We start from the raw sequence: 23,263 nt of genomic DNA, 5'->3' as shown, positions 1-23,263 counted from the left end.
CGGCTGCTCCCGTTAGGGATTGCCACAGCAGATCATCTTCTTCCATATCTTCCTGTCCTCGTCATCTTGTTCTGTCACCAACATCACCTGCATGTCCTCTCTCACCACATCAATAAACCTCCTCTCAGGCCTTCCTCTTCTCACCTTGCCTGGCAGCTCTATCCTTAGTAGTCTTCTCCCATTATACCCAGCATCTCTCCAAACCAACACAATCTCACCTCTCTGACTTTGTCTCCACCCGTCCCACCTGAGCTGACCCTCTAATGTCCTCATTTCTAATTCTGTCCATCCTCGTCACACCCAATGCCAATGTCAGCATCTTTAACTCTGCCACTTCCAGCTCTGTCTCCTGTGCCACCATCTCCAGCCCATATAACACAGCTGGTCTCACTACCGTCCTGTAGATCATTCCTTTCACTCTTGCTGATACCCACCCGTCTGTCACAAATCACTCCTGACACTCTTCTCCACTCACCCCACCCTGCCTAGTCAGTCGGTCGGTCAGTCATGTGTGAGTATATCTACAGAATGTGAATGTCATGAGTTGTCTTTCTCTTTCTTTCAGGTCATTCCTTGCCGCCAGAGGGATGCACTCTTCTGCTTGCATGAAAATGGCTGCATAACTCTGAGAGTGCGGAGATCAACGTGCGCTCTGTCAGAAGAGTCTGGTAAGAAGTTGCTCGCTTCTTCACTGCTTCTGTGTCTTTTCCAGGGTCTTGAAATGGAGCTGCTCCTGGGTTGGTGAGGCAGGATCCGCATGAGTCAGACGCTTAGAGAAGAACTTTCTCAGTTCAGTAAAGTTTGTTTTAAAAGGGTTTAGTGAAGATTCAAAGTAAACAGTTCACAGAAAAATAGAGAAAAACATTACACACGCAGAATGAAAGGCAAAAGGAAAAAATGGTTCTTGTACAAACTTAACTTTTTCTTGTTAAATTTCAGTTGCTTTGTATACTTAAAAGTTGTGTTATTTTTCTATGGCAAACTTATACATGTTTTACTTATACTATCTATCTATCTATCTATCTATCTATCTATCTATCTATCTATCTATCTATCTATCTATTATATAGTGCCTTTCTATCTATCTATCTATCTATCTATCTATCTATCTATCTATCTATCTATCTATCTATCCCCCTATCTTTATTCATGTAGCACCACTACAACGTAGTTCAGCTCACCAATTGTGGTTCTGGAGAGAAGCGACGTGGCACATTTTGGTTGATGTATGCAAGTCATAGTTTCACATTACATGTGACAGTAAGTGCCCTATAAACCAATATACCTAAAGTTTACTTTTCAATTTGTGGACCCCTAAACCCCCCCCACACCCCATGTCCCATAACACTCTACATTTATTTCCCACCTCATGTATTCCGGAGTATATTAACTGTCCAGGTCCACCGGTAATGATTGTGCTCTCACTAAGCTGTCCACCTGCTTTAGTGTCCTCTGTAAACTCCAGCTACTTGTCAGCTCCATTTCTATCCAGATCTTTTATACAAGTTTTTAAAAAAAAAATCCTCTGCCCCGACCCTGATCTCTGAGCAACACCGTTTTTAAGTAGTTCCATAACCATTTGCCCTCTGTGTTTTTAGCCAGTTTTGCACTCGTCTGAACACTGTGCCTTGAACTCCGACTTCTTTCAGTTTCATCACCAGTCTCTCCTGTGGGACTTTCTTTATCAAAAGCTTTTGAAATTTCAGATAAATAACATCACGCTCTTCTGTGCTCAAATGCTTGTGTGGCTTCCTCATTAATTTTAGCAGTAATTAAACACAAATCTCCACCTCCCAAAACCATGCTGACTGCTCACTGATTCACCCTTTCATGACAGGTGACGCTTTATCCCTTTCTTTAATAATGGCTTGAAGGAGTTTATCTATGATGCATGGTTAACTGTTTTATAGTTGGTCGGGTTGGCCCAGTTGCCTTCCTCGTGTTCGGTGTTATGGCCATGTGTACCCGGTGCAATGAAATTCTTAGGTGTTTGTCTCCTCAGAAGAGTCAAACTAATGCTACATCAACAGAAAATACATAGAATGTAACATGTGCACTGTTAGACTTCATATAGTACACTAACATCTGTATATTTGTATAATACACAAGAACACCCTCAGTAATGTTAGGGAGACACGGTCTGAATCTGCTGGTGCAAATGCTGATGGTCCAGAAGAGAAGAGACTGCATGATGGCTGAGGTCTTTAATAACCCCTTTTGCTTGTGTTATATAAACTGCAGGCAGCTGGCTTCTGGCAATAAGCAGTGCCACCTTCACCTTCCACCGCAGTGCCCTACATCCCTGGGCTGAGCAGGATGTGATGAGGCTGGTGAAGATCTGTAGAAGTGCATGAGAACAGAAGGAGGAATGCAAGGTGTCCTCAGACGTCTGAGGAAGTAGAGGTGCTGGTGAGCCTTCTTGATGGGGGTTGAAATGTGCTGTGCCCACTTCAGTGATGCTCACTCTAGGGAAGCTGTTCACCCTCTCCACAGCATCCCCTCCGATGTAGATGATAGTGTGGTCTGCATTCTCCTTCCTCAGTTCTGTGAGAAGCTCCTTGGCATTGTTGACATTGATGGTGAGATTGCTGTCCTGGCATCACTAAGTCCACAGGTAGACCACTTCTCTGTAAGCCATCACATCATCAGCCTATGATGACCAGGCCTAGGGGTGACGGTTTTATCAGCAAATGTATTGCTGGAGTTGTCGCTGTGTCTGGCCAGACAATCCTAGCAGGGGGCTCAGCACACTACCCTGTGCCAGTGGTGCCTGTGCTGGTGGTCAGCATGGAGGATGTGAGGTCTTTTTAGTTAAAATCCAGTTGTAGACCTAAGTCGAGTTTGGTGGTCAGCTTTGCCAGATCAACAGTTTTAAACGCTGATTTGTATTCTATAAACAGGGTGGCCAGTGCAAGTTATTATTATCCATATGTGCCAGGATGGTAGGAAGTGAAAGGTATATAGACCAGGTCTGATGGCATACAAACTGGGGGTGACCCAGTCCATCTGGAATATCTGGTTTAATGTGCCCCAACCTCCTGTCTCTCAAAGAACTTCCTCACAATGTCAGTCGGTACCACTGGTCTGTGTTCATTCAGACCCCACAATGCCAGTGGGCACTACTGGTCTGTGTTCGTTCAGACACCACAATGCCAGTCGACACCACTGGTCTGTGTTCATTCAGACGGCTCACTTTTGTTTTCTTATATTTGATGTCCTTTTGAAACAGGAAGGTACCAGTCAACCTACACTCAAGGTATGTTTTCAGAACGTTTTACAAGTTCATTTAAATTCAGAAACTGAAGTCTCTCATTCACTGATGTAATCAGTACTGTGTAGAAGCCCCCTTGGCGGCAATTCCAGCTTTGAGTCTCCTTGGCTAAGTCTCTACAAGTTTTGCACAAGTGGATCTGGGTAGTTCATCCAATTCTTCCAGGCAGATCCTCTGAAGCTCCATTAGACTTGGTTGGGATGTCCCTGTAAACAGCCATCTTCAGGTCTGTCCACACGTGCTCTGTGTGCTTTGGCTGGGCCACTCCAGGACACTTGGAGACTTGTCCCAAAACCACTCCAGCATTGTCTTGGCTGTATGCTTCAAGTCACTGAAGTGTTGCCCCAGTCTGAGGTGACATGCAGGTTTCCTTCATGGACCTCTCTGTATTTCTAGGTATCCATCTTTTCCTCAATTCTGACCAGTCTCGCTGGCCCCGTTGCTGAGAAGTGCCACCATAACATGATGCCACCACCGTGTTTCCCTGTAGGGATGGCATTAGGCAGGTGAGGAGCAGTGCCTGGTTTTCACCAAACATACCGCTTGGACTTTGGCCTATAGAGTTTTTGTCTCTCATGCCTTTCACTCAAGAGTGCTGCTGAGATGTTTGTTCTTCCAGCAGGTTCTCCCATCACAGCAGAGGACTTCTGAAGCTCTGTTAGAGTGACCATTGGGCACTTGGGCACCTCACAGAGTAAGACATTTCTTGCCCAGTTACTCAGTTTGGCTGCATGGCCAAATTGAAGAGGAGTTTTAGTGGTTCCAAATGCCCTTCATTTCACAATTCCTGAGGCCACTGTGCTCCGGGGAGCGCTGAGGGCTTTAGAAATGGTTTGACGTATATCCTTGTCCTGACGTGCAGGGTGATTTGTGGTCCTCACATACACAGCTTGTACACGCGTGCTTTTCTAAGTGTTGTCCAATCCGTTCAGTCGGCCGCTGGTGGACTCCAGTCAGGCTCTGGACACACGCTAAGGAGAATTCAAGCAAACTTTCTACACCTGAGCACAGGTTGGAGTGCCACAGCAAAGGGTCTGAATATTCTGTGAGTGAGAGAGCGGAGTGTTCAGTTTCTAATAAATGTCTAAACCTTTGTGAAAACGTGTTATCACTTTGTCATTATGGGTTAGCGAGTGTAGACTGAAAGGCAAATACGGCAAACTGATCTAATTAAAATGAATTCCAGAAAGTGAAGGGTCTGAAGTCTCTTACTGTATGTAATTAACGTATGTGCTGCTCCAGTCCCAGCCCTCTGCCGGCCTACAGCGTTTTTAAACGTGTGTGGCACTACTTCTGTCTTTGTCATCTCCATTATCGTTTCATTCTCCTGTCACCGGCGATGAATTGCTCAGGGCGGCTCACACTCTCTTTTTCTCTCTCTGACCTCCTTGAGAATATCAAAGGTGGGACGCAAACTCGCGGTGTTGGGATTACAAGCTGCCTGCCATCTCTACCGGAGCACTGAAGGCAATTTCCTTCAGCCAGCAATAGATTTGTCTGCTCTGCTGTGATGGCACCTGCCAGGATCGCGTCTCTCTGTGTTTCTGTCAGCTGTTTTGTTTGTGGCGCCCGGTAACTCTCCATTAATAATCCTTTTGGTTCCTGAGAAATGAACCCACTTCTGCAAAGGTGAAGTCTTCATGTAATTTACTGTTCCCTTTTCAGTATATTTTTGTAGCAACCCAGTGCCGCTAAGATTCACACCGTCGAGAAGACGGTGATTTATTTATTTTTATGGTGAAGGTTCCAGGGACACACCCAGCCTTGGCCCGACATTCACGCACTCACAAACAGAGACAAAAAAACAACAGAAATAAAATAGCATATAAAGAATGTATTGACACTAATAATGGAAACAATGATCCCACCCCTGTTCCCCTTACGGCGATTATACATTAAATGCAACAAAACACAGGCAGCAAAGTCCATGAAAAACTGCAACAGATGAAATGTAATGATGGAAATAGATAGTGCAGAAATCCACACGTGGAATGGGAATGTAAAAATCGTCCTACCGGTAGCTCCTGAAATGGTGAAGACGGATGGACGGTTCAGGAGCGCTCCCTTCTACATAGGATGGCCATGAATCCACTTACAGTCCTCATGTACAGTATACAGGCAGACAGATGGCAGACTACCCAGACCCCAACCACAAAACGAATAAGTACTGGTAACCCAACAGAAGGCAGACAGACAGGCAGGAACTTGAAACCCAAATTAAAAAAAAAAAAAAACTCTTGCTTTTGGTCACTGGCCCCCCTTTTGAAAAGCCACGCTGACCTCTTTTGACCTCAACAGCCCCTGCACCCTCAGCAGAAGACCAATCGGAGCCACAGCAGGGACTGCTGGGAGTTGCAGTTTCAAATTCTAGTAGCACCGCTACATTTTATTCCCCCTTGCTATTGTAAATATACCTGATCTTATCGTTGCCTGTTCTCTTTCCCCTTTGGGTCGACCTCTCCAGTTAGCTTCCCTAATATCCTGCATAGCCGCTGATGAGCCTTCTGCTTAGCACTGGAGTTACTTGACTTCTTTGTGTCACTCGGCTGCTTTTTCTCCTTGACTTAGCTTGTCATTCACTCAGGAGTCATTTAAAGTAAAGCGTGGCTTCTGGTTTCGAGATGGACTTGTATACATTTTAAAGTGACCCGTCTTTATATCAATCAATCAATCCATCAATCAATCAATCAATCAACATTTATTTATATAGCACATATTCATACAAAAAAAATGTAGCTCAAAGTGCTTTACAAAATGAATACAAAAATAGAAGACACAATAAAAAATAAACATAAGTCAACATTAATTAACATAGAATAAGAGTCGGGTCCGATGGCCAGGGTGGACAGAAAAAACAAAAAAAACTCCAAAGGCTGGAGAAAAAAATAAAATCTGTAGGGGTTCAGACCAAGAGACCGCCTGACCAGTCCCCTCTGGGCAATCTACCTAACGTAAATCAAACAGTCCTCTTTGTATTTAGGGTTTTCATGGAAGGACCTGATGATGATGGTCACATAGACTTCTGGCTTTCAGTCCATCAATGTTGGTGCATCAGGATGCTTTGAGTAGGTTGTGGTGGCACAAAGAAAGCCACCACAAAGAAACCGGAAAAAGAAACCGCTGCAGTTTATTCCTTTAAAATGTTAAACAGACATATCAAACCCTTTATCCATTCATCCATTACTGAACTCACTTAACCCAGTTGAGATTTGCAGGGGCTGGAGCCTCTCTCGGCAACATCCCATACAAGCCCAGAGCCAGCCCTGGATCGGATGCCAGTCCAGTACACTGCAATGCTGCCCAGTAACTTGCCTGTTATTTATTTTGTAGAGCACTTTGAGCTGCATCCTTTATAAGAGAAATAAATGTTGTTGTTGCTTATTATTTTGGTCATTGAAATGTGTTACCATTCACCAGGGAGATAACAACACTCTGTAGGACACATCCCATCAGTGCCAGTGGCTGTCCTACCAAATTGAAGGAGAACTTGAGACAGATTTTAACCACGTGCCAACTTTTTTATAGCACCTTCCATATTTTTAGAATAAACGGGAGCGGTAAACTTGGATTGTTATGCTGCTGGTGATGACAACGGGGAGCATCTTTGGAATGGACACCACCTACGTCAGCCAATGTCCAACCCGCTATATCCTAACACAGGGTCACGGGGATCTGCTGGAGCCAATCCGAGCCAGCACAGGGCACAAGGCAGGAACAAATCCCGGGCAGGGCGCCAGCCCACTGCAGGGCACACACCAAGCGCACACTAGGGACAATTTAGGACCGCCAATGCACCTAACCTGCATGTCTTTGGACTATGGGAGGAAACCCACACAGACACGGGGAGAACATGCAAACTCCACGAAGGGAGGACCCAGAAAGCGAACCCTGGTCTCCTTACTGCGAGGCAGCAGCACTCCCACCGTGCCACCCCACCACCTACGTGTTTATAGAATAATGAGGTCTTTATTGTCACGCAGAGTCCAGTGAAATTCTGACTTGCATGTGCACTCTCTGGTTCGCCTCGCCTCGAGACGTCGGTCATCCTTACCGAAAAGGTGTCCAAACACATTTGCTATACATGCATATAACATGAATCACGGGTAAATTATAATGAGGAGCCCAGCGGTTTGTCAGGCAATATATGCGTGAGGGGCAGCAGGCCAGAGGAGGGCCTGAGACGTTTATATAGGTCATCGCTGTTCTTACTTGCTGCACAAGTTTACAGATGACGCCAAAGCAGATACCTTAGAGTTGGCAGAGTCATTACTGGTGGGCCTGGACAGGTATTGAACTTGGCGAGACTTGAGGATGGATGATAAGACCTAATTTAAACTTTAGGAAGAGAACCACAGACACAAGTTACCAAGTAGTGTAGTAGGCAGCAGGATTCTAGGGACTTTTAAAGCTCAGCTTGATTTTATTTTACAAGAATTAAGTGGATAGGATAGGACTGGCGAGCTTTGTTGGGCTGAACGAATGGCCTGTTGTCATCCAGATTGTTCTAATGTTTAAATAACTGTAAAGTGTTAAGGGGTGGATTCTATAAATTGAAAGTAAACTATAGATATGTTGGTTTATAGGGTCCTTATTGTCGTGTGTACAGAGAACAGTGACATTCTCACTTGCTTGTGCTTATCACCGTACAGCATATCGATGATTAGTGAGTAGAACTGCCTGACCTCAAAACCTCCGTCTTCCTTACCTGAAAAATCTTACGTTTGTCATAAATGCATATGATAGACGTTGCAGGTAAGTTAGAAGAAGGAAAAGGAGAAGGGCTACTAGTATAGCAGAAGGGTGGGTGGGGCCAGATGTTTGAGTGACAGCTGACTGGGTGGGGCTAGCTAGGTTTATAGGGTCCTTGCTGCCAAGTGTAAAGTCTGACATGCATGTGCTAATCAGTGTGCAACATGGCACTGCTCTTTGGTGCCAAGGAGTTACGAACAGATCCACCGGACCTCAAACCTGAAAACTACCTGAACCTAATTATTATACCATTGCAGCGTAATACTGTTATTCCACTTTTTTGGATTGTTTGGTATCTTTCATCCTTGGCTCTTTGTTCTCAATACACCTGATCTTTTCTTTGCCTGTTCTCTTTCATCTTTGGGTCAAATTGTGTAGTTTCTTCTAAGTTCCCCTCCAGTTGCAGTGTAGTTTTCCTAATATCCTCTAATAAATTGTTGATATATATATATATATATATATATTTTTTAATTCATTAGTTTTTTTTGGTGTCTCAGAGATTGTATAACCAGTACGCTCCACATTCTCCAGAATGCAGTGCAGCACTTAAGCGCCGCTGTTCTCCACCCAATTTTCTTACAGATTTGACTTCTGGGAAGTTCCCATTATTTCCATGGTACTGACGTGAGTGAACACCGCTTTCAATACTCGTGCCATTCCAACAAATGAGTGTGAATGTCACTAAATTTCAGTGATGGGGGGCCCATCGATGTCTCTGCTTTTAGCTGTGAAGGGGGTTTCCGAACACTTTAGTACTGTCGGCTATCCAGAGGGGGAGCTGTTCCACTCCCTGGACCCTTTCTTTCTTTCTTTCTTTCTTTCTTTCTTTCTTTCTTTCTTTCTTTCTTTCTTTCTTATCATAATGGTTTGATTTGCAGGTCAGTTATTCTCTCGTCATACGCAGCAGCTCTTCTGTCTCTCGAAAGCTCACCTCTCTTAAGCTTTCCGCCTCGACTCACCCATGAATCTCTAACCTGTTTGTCTACTTTCCAATTTAGAACAGAATGTGCAGGATCTCGCCTATGACCTCCGCTGCCAGTGTGATGCCATCAGGGTGACCAAAACAGTGCGGCCTTACAGCATGGTTTGCTGCCCAGTTGGTGAGAACTCTGCTGCCCTCTTTATCAGTGATGGAAGAGTCATGCTGTGGGAGCTGAAGTCTGGCACTGCACCTCTACACGCTTCTCACAGGTACTTGCTGTTTTCTTGTGACCTTGGGCCACCTGGTGACCTACTGTATTTGATACTCGCCAAGGAGCTAGCAATGATGTCTACGGGCTAGTTAGGTGGGCAGTACTCAACATACCCCAAAGAGAGCACGACATTTTACAGCTAGAGAATCTCCATACTCTTGCTTGCAGATGAACAAATTCTGGACAATTGTGAGTAAATGATGCATTGCTCAGGTGCCACCTCACCCATTTTGAAGTGCTGCAGTCAACCTGCTGGTGTCACAGACAAGCATGGCAAAAGTGGCTATTGGCCACTGTGACCACCACTTTGTTGGTGTGACTGCTGCTAATGGGCAGTGCAGAAATGGAGAGGAATCACTTTGACTCTGCATCTCACCCTAAAGAACGAGCAAATAGGTTCTGTCTCAGTAAGTCAAAATGTCCCTGTCACCTCCCCTGTAGTACAATAACACACAAACAGTGCTTTGATCATATAGCACATATGACAGAGCCACTGAGCAAAATAAATCCAGAATTACAAGGTAAGTGATGGGCATAGAAATCTAATGAGAACTTACAAGATCTTCTGAATTCTGGTGAGGACTTGAGGGAAGGGAGGCAGACTGATAGAATAGAATTGAATAGAATAAATAGGCAGAATGATAGATGGCCATCCATTAAGACCCCAGGGCAAGAGAGTGAACAGCTTGGATTAGCAGAAGATATTAGATCTTGATTAGCACTGGAGAGTTCAGAACAAAACATCTCGGCCATGCTGTCCCTTTTACTTTGCTCATCTCTCATTCCTTCCTCCGCAGCTCTGGAGTGTCACCCCTGTTTTCTCCAGCTTCATTCTGTGGGACACCATTGGGTCTGCAGCAGAAGAGAATCCTTGACCTGTCACTGGACAACATGATAGGTGGGCAAACATAAATGTGACTGTTCATCCACATTACTTGTTCAGACATATGTCCTTGGCTGTTGGTGCCAGCTTGCCACACTGAGTGAATACGCTTGTTCAGATCAAGTACTGGCCAGTAGAGCCTCCTGATTGGGCATGATCCCTGTGCCGTACCTTCAGCAGACCGTGATGGGGCATGCAGATCATAAGTCTGAGGATGTGGAAGTCCTGCTAATGGACACACTGTTTGTTTTTTTTATTCTTCATGTCCTCTGATTCTGTCACAGGGCCTAGATGTCCCTGCACTGACCAATGTCTTGTGGTTACAGGTGATGAGCCCCTGAAGTCGCCACTACAACAGGAGGTTCACCTGAAGTTCCTCCTCACTGGGCTACTGTCTGGACTTCCACTGCCTCCATTTGTCATCCGCATGTGCCCTCCGCTGACCACCAAGAATATGAACCACTACAGGTCACTGCTGGCAGTCGGTAAGTGTGAAGATTTCCAGGGGACGCTCTTGTGCCTTTTTACTGTCCATTCTTCTCATGACAGCTTATTCTTTTCTACTGTGGCCAGCGGTTGGTTCCTGTGACCTTTGTCAATGCCAGCTTTTCCTTTTAGCTCCTGGCCTTTTTTCCTTCCTTTTACTCTTTTTCTTGTTTCCCTTTTCTTTTGAGTTCTTTTCTGACGCCACTCTCCAGAGTCCTGAATGGGACTGCCGGGTGACAACACGGATCAGACCCACAACCAAATGATTTGTACTGCTACTGCTGCTGCACCCAATCAGGTCGAGCCACCAGTCCGCTAATGACACACTCTGAACACAAGCTGAAGCCATTGTTTGGTCTCGTTTCAGGCACCAGTAATGGATCTGTTCTGATTTACATCCTCACCAGCGGCATGCTGTTTAAGGAGCTCAGTGTCCATTCCTGCGAAGTCAAGTAAGTGTGCAAGGGGAAGTGGGATGCCTTCTTTCCTGCCTCACTGCCATGTTGCACGGCATGGCCCTGAACCTTCCCCGATGTTGTGCTGGAAGCATTTGCTGGATGTGACATGGTATTTGGCCTAAGCCTCCGCTTTGAGCCGGCAAGTTCTTCACTTCAGAAGTGACATTGCGATTTTAAAGTACTGTATAGGTGGTGGTACCCTTCAGGCCACACTTCAACTCAGTGCTGCTTCGTGCCATTCATGTATGCCACTCAGATGTTAAATAGATGTACCATCAGGACCATCTGTGCACTTAGGGGCATGGCGTCATGAACAGAGTGCAGACACTAGAGAGCACTGCTGCTGCTGCTAACCAGTTGTGTCATAACTGACATCCTAGACATTAGATAGCAGTGAAGCTGTAAGTCAAGTATGCTATCAGACACTAGATGGCAGTGTACTTAGTGCTGCCATCATGCCAGATGAAGTTTTTTGTTGTGCAGATATCTCACTTATATGTCCAACATCCAGTTTGTATGGCAACTGTCATACTTGTAACACATTCTTATTTATCATGGCACCGGTGAGCGGCGACGTGTTGAATGTTGGTCAGACTGGCAAGTAAGAAGTTCACTGTGCGGTGTACACTGTCCTGTGAGAGGCAGTTCAGATGGACAAAGCTGAAGGCACCACTCGGACCAATAAGGGCGCTGCAGCTCCACCAGGGTCCACCCTGAGCCAGACTGGCCCTCCCTTGGGCTCTTGCTTGTTTCCCTGCACCTTCTGTGCGTTTTATTACTGCCCCATGAGTGGCTACCATATGCTGTTTGTAGTTCTGGTTGTTTCCTGACTGGCACCTTCTTTGTGGATCACCCTTGGTGTCAGCACTGGATCATTTTTCCTTGATGTTGTTGCCTTCAGATTCTGTTCCCTCAGAAGTTTTACTTGTTTCTTCCAGAGGTATTGAGTGGGCAACCTTGACGAGTTTTGTTTCATTTGCCACGTCTTCACCTAACAACTTGGGCCTAGTCAGGAATGAGCTACAGCTGGTTGACTTGCCAACAGGTGAGTGGTCCCGGCTCGCTAGGCCTTGCTTTTCTTTTTTTTTTTTTTTCCTTGGGGTTACAGACATGGCATTGAAATGCCGCACCTCAGCTAATTCCCACATCATTTGCTTGGTTACGGGCAAAGTGATGGCATCCTGCTGGTTATCGTGTGGGAACTGAGGGGGGGGGAGGGGGGAGTATTGTCGCCTGGAGCTTTTAATGACTTGTAGCAGCGCGACGCTGGGTTGCCCGGGGCGACGCTCGAGGACAGCAACAGAGATGTAGGAGATGTGACAGGTCAATTCGGCAGGAGCGGCTCCTCACTGATTGTTTCTAAATAACTTCTTCCTCTTAGGCAGAAGCACAGCCTTCCGGGGAGAGCGAGGCAACGATGAGCCGCCGATTGAAATGATTAAAATCTCCCATTTGAAGTAAGTGTGTCAGCTGGCGACTTGTGTGGTGATCTGAGAAATGGGCACTCTGATCACTCACTTCTATCCGGGGGGTCTCCATTAGTTGGCTGTTACAGAACACTGCAGTGGAGTTATGGTACTTAAGGACAGGACATCAGGGGCACTCTAGATGGTCAGAAGCCAAGGGCAGCACATCTCGAGATGCTGGCTTCTCCTGGGTGTGCCCAAGGGCACCACAAGTGTTAACATCCAGTTTTTGTCAAGGTGTATGGACTGTAGTGGACAGTTAGTACCATCCGTAACCAGAGTTCAGGCACTTCTGGGAATTTTTATGTAAGGAGGACAGAATTTCAAGGTCAGGTAGATCTACTCAGTAATCAAGACACTGGTGATTGACAGCATGTTTCAAGATTAGCACATCATCTTCTTCTTTCGGCTGCTCCTGTTAGGGGTCGCCACAGTGGATCATCTTCTTCCATATCTTTCTGTCCTCTGCATCTTGCTCTGTCACCCCCATCACTTGCATGTCCTGTCTCACCACATCCACAAACAATGTTTTAAGCCTTTCTCTTCTCCTCTTCCCTGGCAGCTCTATCCTTGGCACCCTTATCCCAGTATACCCAGCAAGTCTCCTCTGCACAAGTCCACACCAATGCCATCTCGCCTGTCTGACTTTGTCTCCATATCGTCCCACCTGAGCTGACCCTCTAATGTCCTCATTTCTAATCCTGTTAATCCTCGTCACACCCAATGCAAATCTTAACATCTTTAACTCTGCCACCTCCAGCTCTGTCTCCTGTGCCACCGTCACCAGCCCATATAACACAGCTGGTCTTCTCACTACCGTCCTGTAGACCTTCTCTTTCACTCTTGCTGATACCCATCTGTCACAAATCACTCCTGACACTCTTCTCCACCCACTCCTCTCTGCCTGCTCTCTCTTCTTCACTTCTCTTCCACACTCTCCATTACTCTGTACTGTTGATCCCAAGTATTTAAACTCCTCCACCTTCGTCAACTCTACTCCCCTCATCCTCACCACTCCTCTGATCTCCCTATCATTCACACACATGTATTCTGTCTTGGTGGTCCTACTGACCTTCATTCCTCTCCTCTCCTCTCATATCTCCACCTCTCCAGGGTCTCCTCATCCTGCTCCCTACTCGCACTACAGATCACAATGTCATCAGCAAACATCACAGTCCGCGGGGACTCCTGTCTAATCTCGTCTGTCAGCCTGTCTGTTTCAAGATTAGCACATGGACTTTTGACACAGGATGCAGTCAGGGGTACAATCAGTAACAGAGTTCAGGCACCAGGGCGTGATGTAGTCCAGGGACCATCAGTAGCACCTAAACACTAGAGGGCGATATAGTCAGAAATAACATCAGTGCAATGCAGTCGGGGGCACCATCAGTAACAGAGTTCAGGCACTAGAGGACAGGGTAGTCGGGGATACTCCTGGGACAAGAGTTTAGGCAATAGAGGGCGATGTAGTCAGAGATATCACTGGTAACAAAAGTCTAGACACTAGAAGGCGACGCAATCGAGAGCCTCATCAGTTACCGCTCAGACACTATAGAGGGCAGTAGAGTCAGAGATACATACAGTACCATCAGTAACAGGGTTCAGGCATTAGAGGGCGATGAAGTTGGAGATACCATCAGGGACAGTTGAGACACAAAAGGTAAATGAAGATGGTAGGAAGTTGGGCCATCAGCAGCAGAGCTCAGACTGCAGTTCGCAATGTAGTTGAGGATGCCATCAGTAACAGATATTGGACACCAGAGGGCGATGTGATCAGGTCTAGCTGGAACTCTTGGTCAGTTGACTTTTCTCTAACACCTTTTCTATCAAAAAAAAAATTCAATGACACACACCGCTCCTTAGGCAAAACATCAGGGGGCAGAGTAGATGATCAGAAGCTCAGGGTGGCAATATTCCGGATGCTGTCTTCTCCAAGGTATGCCTACTGGCACCATTGGTGTTTACAGCCAGCTTTCATCAAGGAGTTTGAGCTGTTGGAGCGAATTAGCACATCAGTAACTTGAGTTCACATACTAATGGGGCATGTAGCCATTCAGACCAGTGACAATGCTGATGCCACATTTAATGAGATGCTCCATGGTGGTGGCCAGTGCCATCTAGTTTTCATTCTCAGTTTAATGCAGACAGAGATTTGCCCCCTTAGTGTTCAGCTTCAGGCAGTACTGTGTGACCTGCTCGAGCCTTTCCCTCTGTGCCCTTATATCGCTGCCCGTCGGTGTATAAGGGGCTCACTGCCATCTTCGTCCCATGTTTCGTTCAGGCAGTACCTGGCTGTCGCATTCAAAGACAAACCACTGGAGCTGTGGGATGTCAGGACGGGCACCCTGCTGCGAGAGATGGTGAAAAACTTCCCTTCTGTGACCGCGCTGGTGAGTACGCCTTGTGGAGTTTGGGGTCTGGTGTGCCAGTTTCATGTATGCCCCTTGTGTGGTAATGGTGCCATCTAGAGCAGTGTTTCCCAACCTTTACTGTCTTGTGAGTGAGTGCGATTAGAAGAGCTGTGTGGTGGGGTCCCTCTTGGTAAAAGGAGCATGATTAGAAACAGAAAAATACTGCAGTCATCTTGCCAGAATTGAGACAGGGGGTCAAATTGAATATACAGTATGAAAAACTTAAAGAAATCTAGGGGGCGTCGTTGAGACCCACACACACGTGATTGGCAGGCGATGGAGTGCCCCCTTCAGGCCAGCTCTAGAATGATGCCTGGCACATCTTAACAGCTGTGTGCCATCAATAACTAGAAGGCAGAGCTGCACGGCAGGGGGTGCTGTTTTCTCCAACACAACTCCCACTGAGCGTGTTGGTCCAGTGTAGTGGGATGAATGCCATTTTGTGACTTTGGTGCACTTAGGAGTGGTCACCGACACACAACTTGAAGAGCCTGAGGAAAAAGCAGCTGGCAGCGCGGGAGGCCATCGCCAGGCAGACGGTCTCGGAAACGGAAATTGGCACCATTGAGTCGTCCATCATCAGGTAGGTGAGCGGGCCGTGGCACCCCATCTCGGTGTGGTCATGTTGGCACACACACACACCTGCTTCCAATGTCTTAGCTCACCTTCTCTGTCGTTCAGTCTTCTGCAGGAAGCTCAAAGCAAGTCAGAGCTGAGCCAGAACATCTCTGCCCGCGAGCACTTCGTCTTCACCGACACAGACGGGCAGGTGTATCACTTCACGGTGGAGGGCACCTCAGTGAAGGATGGTGCCAGGATTCCTCCTGATGTAAGTCCTCACCTCTTCATTTGCTTACCGGTCAACTGGTCAGCACTGGCTGTGTCTTGAGAGGCTGGCCTACTGGTGTTTTAAGGTTCAGTGCCCCTTGCAGCCCCCTACAGCCCACTTTGGGGCTTTGTTGTATCTGCTGTTCAAATGGTGGAACCAAAGCTGGCAGCACCACCTGCACATCTGCTTGGCTTCTTTGTCACTTTAGCCTCTTAAGCAGTAAGACAATGTCTGCCCTCGATGTTCCAGTTCTGGTCCACATTTACCATTTACTGAACTTGCTGGTCGCACTTGGTGACACTTGTAATGTCAGGGGGTGCCCAGTTGCACCAAACTGTCAAGCTATTTGCCCTGCCCTTCTCTTTGACCCCCTGTCAGTATGCCAGTCCGATTCCGTCTCATCGTCCTTGACCATTTGCACAGAGCTGGCTGTGGTCATCAAGATGTGGCCCTAGAAGACTGCGGCCCCTTTGGATGTGACATTTTAATGTGTGTTTAGTGCTGTAGAGCAATTCAACGCCAGGCTGGCTGTTCCTCACCCATCATGTCCTCTGTCTAGTTGACTGTCATCTCCCACTCTGGGTACTTTGTCATGAATGCCAGGACTGTGGCGGGCACAGACTTTTACTCTCTGCAATAGCAAATGACTTTGCTTATTCATTTATTCCCAGTTAAGTGACCTTGAGGGGGTCCCAGGTGGGACCATCTTTAGAGTAAACTGAGTGGGAGGCATGCTGGTCTGTGCTCATTAGGAAGTGAGCTCCTCCAGTGACGGGCACAACTGACCAAGGGTGACCTGCAGGAGGCTGCAAGACCGGACCCCCAGCCCAGGCCCTGAGAGTTTTCAGAGAGTGCCTCTAACTGCTCACCAATCCCTCATATCCACTTGACCACCACTTTGTTTCCCATTGGCAGGGCAGCATGGGCAGCATCACCTGCATTGCCTGGAAGGGAGACGTCCTCGTTCTTGGAGATGTGGACGGAAATCTGAATTTCTGGGACTTGAAAGGAAGACTCACAAGGTAAGACTAGAAATGAGCAGTGGGCAGAGAACCAAAGGGTGGGTCAGTTGGCATGGGCACCTCTGGGAGCCTTTGTGGCAGTGTGGTGTACTGCTTGTAGCACAAGGCTGGTCAGTCCCTGCTTTGGACTGGCTTTGGGTCACACTGGACAGGTTGGTCCTTAGCTGTGGCCACACCTTGGAAGTGACGTTCTGCACGTATTTGTCACCAGAATGTCATTGCTTCAAGGAGCACTGTACTCTCGCCACAGTACACAATCAAGAGTTGGGGCAACATGGTGGGCAAGGGGCCCACTGGGCTCAGTCGATGTCCAGAGCTGCCCACCTGCCACTTGTTTTATGAAAGTCTTCACCACAACCAGTGCCACAAGTCAGGTTCTCCAAGTCCAAATAAACTGGTCAGATTCTAAAAGTGGGCTCCTTCCTGCTCCATCAGGACCCCCTCACTCTCTCTTCTTGCTCTTTCCCGTCTTCAGGGGGATTCCTACGCACCGCGGCCCAATTAAGAGAACGCGCTTTGCCCCCGGAAAAGGCAACCAGAAGATGCTGGTCATGTACAGTGATGGGGCAGACATTTGGGACTCAAAGGAGGTTGGTACAATGGGGGGTTGACGGGGTGCAGTGCCAGTGTGCTGTTCACTTTATGACACTCACACAGTGCCACTGACTCTCAAGGTGCAGATGGTCAGCAGCTTACGAAGTGGCCGAAATGTGCATTACCGCCTTCTGGACGCCGATTGGTGCACATCCGATAAGCTGGCCTTGGCGTGTGACGACGGTTGCATTCGAGTCCTCGATATAAGTTTGAAGTCAGCCGGCTTCAGGATTGATGAGCAGGATCTCCCAGGTATGGCCGACCCTCTTCTCACTGCTGTCACTTTTATTGTGTCCCAAGTAGACCGTGCACTGCTGCCCCCAAGTCCTCATTGTGTCCCTGAAGGGCTGCCAGCTACAGGGTAGATGAGCAGGAGCTCACGGGTATGCCAGAGAGCCTCCTCACCAGATTGTGCCAATCTTACGATGCCAGCCAGCGTCCAAAGTGGGCAGTACACTGCTAGGCAGACTGGGACTGCTTGGCACTTTCACACAGGGCAGTCATTTCCATTCCAGACTCGCATTAAGTAGCTCCTTGTGTGCCCTGCCGGGAGATGCGAGAGGTCGTTCAGCACATTGGCATGGTCCTTCCTTCACTATTGTCACTGGAGTCATCGCCCTGTGACTGCCCTGTGTGTGTCACTTTGACTCCTTCATTTATTGGTGCCACTCCAGACCTGTGCCAGTATTGGGCGGCCGTGAGATGAGGCTTTAGTGTAGGTAGTGGCCAGCCAGCCAGTTGAAGTGTTTAAATTGGCAAGGATGGCACAAAGAGTGGCCTCTGACAGTCCACATCCTCATATTATGCCAGACTTTGTCCCCGCTGTGTGCCATAGGTCTCTCTCCCGTCTAGGTGGAGGAGAACACCCCGTCTTTAAACCTGGTACTGAGCTTGTCCCTGGCCCACCCATGGCATCTTAAAAGCCACTCCGGCCCCTACCCTCCTGTTCTGGCGACTTCAGTGAGTATCTGTGCCCTAATGTGCCATAGTTTAAAAACGTTCATAGAGTGTTTCACCCCCTTCTTTTTCAGATGCCTTCTGGTGCCCATACCTGCTGCTGCCACGGGTCGCGTTGGCTCTCAAGTCATTCCTGCTGCATCAGCCGTGGGGAGAGTCGTACACGCTGGATGTTGGCCATATGTAAGTGGGGTCTCCTTGCCATCCCCGTCCTCATCTTGGCACTACGGGCACTTTATCGCTGGCTTTTTTGCTTTGCAGTGATTATGCGGAGACTAACCTGGTGAAGAGTGCCATGCAGCAGCAAATCAATTCGCTCAGCAAGTAAGTTAGGGGGTCAGCTTTTGTTCTGGGCAGTGGCAGCAGCCTCTGAGTGACACTGGCAGTGCATATCTGACCACCCTCCTCTTCCTCACCACAGCGATGTGAAGAACACACTGCTGGACCCCGAGTTCAGCCTTGTCCAGAGGTGCCTACTGGTGTCCAGGTATGCCAAGATAGACCGGCTGCAGTGGTGCCCTCGGGTGCTGCCCAGCACACACTGGGTGACGCATTGCCTCCATTGCTCCACAGGCTCTTTGGGGACGAGTCGGAGTTGCACTTCTGGATGGTGGCGGCTCACTACCTGCACGCCTTTGCCCAGGGGTCAGCGAGCACCACTAGCGGGCACCTGGACTTGTGCTACGACATGCTGTGCGAGAGCTCAGCCTTCCAGGTAGGTAGGGGTCAGTCGGGCTGCTGCTCTGTGGTCGGTCGTGGCCTTGGGTGATGCGGGTGCCACTTTCAGGTGACCACCTTTGTGCTTTGCAGAAGTTCCAGCTGCAGAGGGCCCACCTTCAGGAGGTCAAGAGGTCAAGCTATGACCACACCAAGAAGTGTGCCGACCAGCTTCTCCTGCTGGGACAGGTGTGTGCCCCGCCACTGGGGTCACCCTGGGGGGCTCAGGTAGGCGCTTGCGCTCGTGACATATGGCTGTCTTGCAGACTGACCGCGCTGTCCAGCTGCTGCTCGAGACGAGTGCCGACAACGAGCACTACTACTGCGACTCGCTCAAGGCCTGCCTGGTCACCACCATCACCTCCTCGGGACCCTCGCAGAGCACCATAAAGCTGGTGGCCACCAACATGATCGCCAACGGGAAGCTGGCAGGTAGGCACTAGATGACCTATCCTGGTGTCCAGTGGCGGCTCATTTCCTCCACTAGGGGGCACTCTTCTCACGTCTCCTGCCTTTCAGAGGGGGTCCAGCTGCTGTGCCTTATTGACAAGGCGGCCGACGCCTGCCGCTACCTCCAGACGTACGCCAAGTGGACGCGCGCCGCCTGGCTGGCAAAGGTACTGCCGAGCAGTCTCGTGCCCCCGAGCCCCCTCGTCGCGGCCGCCTCCGATGCTCACCTGTGTCCTGTCCGCAGGTCCGCCTGGACTTCGCAGAGTGCTCGGAAGTTCTGAAGCGGTGGGTTGACCATCTGTGCTCGCCGCAGGTCAACCAGAAGTCGAAAGCCATCCTGGTGTTGCTGTCCCTGGGGAGCTTCGGCCGAGTGGTCGAGATGCTACACAGGTGAGCCGGGGTGGTGGCTGGTCTGCTAGGTGCCCAGAGGTGTGCCCGCTCTAATCTGTGCCCGCCCCCCTCCCTCCCTCTCTACAGCATGCGGTACTTTGACAGAGCGGCGCTGTTCCTCGAGGCCTGTCTCAAGTACGGCGTTCTCAAGCCTGATGATGGCACTCATATCCTTTGTGTCTGCCCGCCTCTAGCCTGGCATGTCTCGTAAGTTTAATGAAGGTGTGCCCCTTGTGGCTCTCTCTGTGTAATGTTGATGGGCACTGAGCCCTTACTGGTGGGTGTCATGCCCATGTGTGCCCGCTCATTCCGTTCATGTCCTTAACTGAGCGCACAGCAGCTGATGAGCGCCGTGTTTGCCGACTATGCCAGGATGCTGAAGACACTGGGCCTCATGCAGGGCGCCATCCTGTTTGCCTCTCGAGCTGGAGAGGCGGCATCTGAATTGTTAAACGACTTGATGGCCGTCACCAAGGACTCTCCATCGGCTTCTATGGGTGCCCTCCAGACTCCCAGACTGGCAGAGGCGCCATGATACCTGAATGTGAAGTGATAGGTTTGCCAGCGCCCCCTCGCTGCACCCTCCTCGTTGCCCTCCTCCCCACAGTGTTATGGTACTACACAGGGTGCCGGTGAGTCCACTGCCCGTTGGTGTGTGAGCCCGGAGTGAAGCAGATACCCAGACGGGCACCTGCAAGACGCTATATCAAGGAAGGGCTGGGTCAGTGGGGTTGCGGTCACCACACCGTTCTGGAAGTCCCCACAATGTCGCTGGACGACGCGCACCCACTTGGCCACATGTGGAAGGGAGAAGAGAAAATAAAGTGCTGATTGGTCCTGAGGTCTGCCTGTCAGAGTGGAAATGGTGTGTGGGAGGGGCTAGAATAGAGTGGATACGCCCCCCCTTGCTGTGTTATGGCCGTTGTGGTGGGCTACTCACACCGCCTCCGTGGGTTCACTGGGTGGGAGACACTTGAGGGAGCGTGTGTTTCGGCTCTTTGCTGCCCTCTGCTGGTGATGCGCGTTTTGGGTTTTTATTCCTGTTTATTGGGCAGAAGTGGGCACGTCATATAACTTAAACTGAAAGGCAGCAGGCTCGAGTTCCACTTTTAACACCGCGGGCTGCTCGGCCACGCGGCCCACCACATCTCAAGTTGGCAGGGCTTATTCTTGGCTGCTAAAGCCCACTAGGGGGCAGGGCATCAGCTGTCACTGACTGACACGTTGGCACCCCAGGGCTAAAGAGGACATTTACTGGGCAGCATGGGGGCGAAGAAGACCACTGAGGGAGAAAACGTAGAGAGAGCTGCAGGTAGGCAGCCAAGGAGGAGCTGTGGTGCTAAGCTTGGCATATCTGTGCTCTGTAGAGGGTGCCAGTCACTGGGCCAGCATGGCTCTCGACTGTCGATGCATCTATGGGGATCTGCCAGCTCCGGATTTGAGTTAAGAGACCACCAGACCCCAATATGTAGAGAAAAATAAATGATATCCCGACCCAGGGGGATAGCAAGCCACGGGCTTTATGTTCTATTGTGCCTTTGTCACTTTACAGGTCATTTGAATGTGTTCACCACCGTGTGCCCAGGAAGTGATGGTGCCAGGGCACTGCTGCAAGTCCTGTTTGGGTCTGCCTCTTCAAGGTGGCTGCTTGGCTTATGGTGGGATGAGCACTCGTCCATAAGGAAGTCCCACATGACTGTGCCCAAGTAGCCAGTGCCAATGGGAGGGGAGGTAATGTGCTCAGCAGGGGGCCGCACTACTTGTCCCCACCCTACTGTCTCAGTGTCTGCAGTTGTACCCTTGTCACTGATACTCCGCCGATTGAGAGCAGTCAGGGGTGTCACCACCGCCCCCTTGTGACTTGCTAGTAGCCCTGGCCATTTTATGTTGCGCCTTATACCTTGACACTGGACTCCACTGCTGTCCTTTAGATAGCGGCACCTCCTACTGGTGGCCCACAGAAGCGCAGCTGGCCTGCAGCCCTTTTAAAATGAGCTCAGAAGAAACAAAAAACGGATTCCTCCTTAAGTGAGCCTGCAGGAGGCGCCATTGCCCCAGGAACAAAACTGCTGAGAGCCCTGCAAAGGCCCAGGATCAATGGAGAGCTGTAGTCCAGCGGACCCCCTAACCCCACCCCCCATGTCCTGTGTGTGTGTGTTTTTCATAATACGACGTGGAGTTTTGCTTTTTAAGCGAAGTCTTTGAATTAAATAAAAAAGTTGTCAGTCCACCACTGGAGGGCGCCAGAAGCTTAGCTGCCGCTTTCGGCCGACTTGACGTGTCGCATAAATCCCGAGGTGGACGAGCACACGAGCACGCGAGCCCGTGCGGCATCGTGTGCGCGCAGAGAGAAAGGGAAAGGCGGGGACGCGAATGAGGGATTTGCTGCGTGAGCCTGTGACAGTGACAGTGACAGCGGGGGTTTGGTGACCCGCCGGTTCTGTCACTCTCCTCTCTCCCCTTCAGTGTATTGTTTATAGCGCCTCCTCTTCCTCCTCCTGCTGCTGCTGCTCCCATTTTCACCCAAACTCTGCCCCTTAAAAGGGGGACTGGGAGTCAGTAAAGTGGGGGAGGGTCTGGGCCACGTGTGTTGAGAAAGTGGAGTGACAAGTGACAGTGGAGTGACGAGGAGCGCACGGCTAGTGAGGAAGAGGAGTAAAGGCTTTGGTGGCACTTCGACTGCAAAGAGTGAGAAGGACGAGTGAGAGCAGTGGCTGCTGGGAAAGGAGTGGGCGAGTAACAGCGGGGGGCTCCCTCCATTTTGTCTTCCTGCTCGGGGCTGTGGCCCACCTCCCTCACCCTTCACTCGCCCTCTTTCGCACTCCTTTGACTCCCCTTCTCATGCCAGCCGTCATCTTAATCGATATGCCATCCCCGTGTGCTCACCCTCCTAAACTGCCCCGGGTCCCCCTGACAGGACTGGCACATGAGCCGACCCTTTCCTCACCACACAGGTGGTGTCTGCACATTACTGTGATGCCCTCAGCACCCCGTCTGTGCCTTGTACACCCCTCTGTGCCCGCGTTCCTTCTTGCCAGATGCCACTGTGCGATTCGGTCAACTGGGGCATTGTGCAGGGAAGGGAGGGAGGGAGGGAGGTAGCTGGCACAGTCCTTGTTTTTATTGCCCTTTGGCACTCCACCTTGGTACCTCCTTTCATAACCCGCTTCATGAGTGGCAGAGGAGGTCCTCCGATTGAAGGGAGGACAGATGAACTCTGAACTCTACAGGTGCCCAAGAGAAGTGGCAACACATGCCAGCGCCGTCAAAGGGAAGTCATGACAGCAAGTTTGACACCCTAATGCATTGATGCCAGTCTTAAGAAGGCAAAGTTGGCATATTACAGCCATGATGGCAGGATGAGGACAGTGAGATTGGTTTTGATGC

General features: G+C 49.4%; 1 protein-coding gene across 1 annotated transcript in view; it reads left to right on the top strand.

Moving 5' to 3' along the window:
* The window catches only part of wdr11 (WD repeat domain 11), a 71,431-nt gene extending 50,714 nt beyond the window's left edge, over nucleotides 1–20,717 (top strand). Inside the window, exons 7-29 of the mRNA XM_039743619.1 lie at nucleotides 566–668; nucleotides 9,019–9,211; nucleotides 10,011–10,111; nucleotides 10,423–10,581; nucleotides 10,950–11,034; nucleotides 11,979–12,085; nucleotides 12,422–12,497; nucleotides 14,788–14,896; nucleotides 15,379–15,500; nucleotides 15,599–15,746; nucleotides 16,662–16,768; nucleotides 17,244–17,358; nucleotides 17,443–17,614; nucleotides 18,394–18,502; nucleotides 18,581–18,643; nucleotides 18,741–18,806; nucleotides 18,893–19,034; nucleotides 19,130–19,225; nucleotides 19,303–19,468; nucleotides 19,556–19,653; nucleotides 19,731–19,876; nucleotides 19,964–20,043; nucleotides 20,212–20,717. Of these exons, the coding sequence (XP_039599553.1) occupies nucleotides 566–668; nucleotides 9,019–9,211; nucleotides 10,011–10,111; nucleotides 10,423–10,581; nucleotides 10,950–11,034; nucleotides 11,979–12,085; nucleotides 12,422–12,497; nucleotides 14,788–14,896; nucleotides 15,379–15,500; nucleotides 15,599–15,746; nucleotides 16,662–16,768; nucleotides 17,244–17,358; nucleotides 17,443–17,614; nucleotides 18,394–18,502; nucleotides 18,581–18,643; nucleotides 18,741–18,806; nucleotides 18,893–19,034; nucleotides 19,130–19,225; nucleotides 19,303–19,468; nucleotides 19,556–19,653; nucleotides 19,731–19,876; nucleotides 19,964–20,043; nucleotides 20,212–20,411 (2,763 nt within the window). The 3' untranslated portion in view covers nucleotides 20,412–20,717. The remainder of the gene's footprint in view (nucleotides 1–565; nucleotides 669–9,018; nucleotides 9,212–10,010; nucleotides 10,112–10,422; nucleotides 10,582–10,949; nucleotides 11,035–11,978; nucleotides 12,086–12,421; nucleotides 12,498–14,787; nucleotides 14,897–15,378; nucleotides 15,501–15,598; nucleotides 15,747–16,661; nucleotides 16,769–17,243; nucleotides 17,359–17,442; nucleotides 17,615–18,393; nucleotides 18,503–18,580; nucleotides 18,644–18,740; nucleotides 18,807–18,892; nucleotides 19,035–19,129; nucleotides 19,226–19,302; nucleotides 19,469–19,555; nucleotides 19,654–19,730; nucleotides 19,877–19,963; nucleotides 20,044–20,211) is intronic.
* The last annotated feature ends 2,546 nt before the right edge of the window (nucleotides 20,718–23,263 follow it).

The sequence above is a fragment of the Polypterus senegalus genome, chromosome 1 (assembly GCF_016835505.1).
Source record: "Polypterus senegalus isolate Bchr_013 chromosome 1, ASM1683550v1, whole genome shotgun sequence".
Taxonomy (NCBI): Eukaryota; Metazoa; Chordata; class Cladistia; order Polypteriformes; family Polypteridae; genus Polypterus; species Polypterus senegalus.
This window is presented reverse-complemented; position numbering and strand designations above follow the sequence as displayed.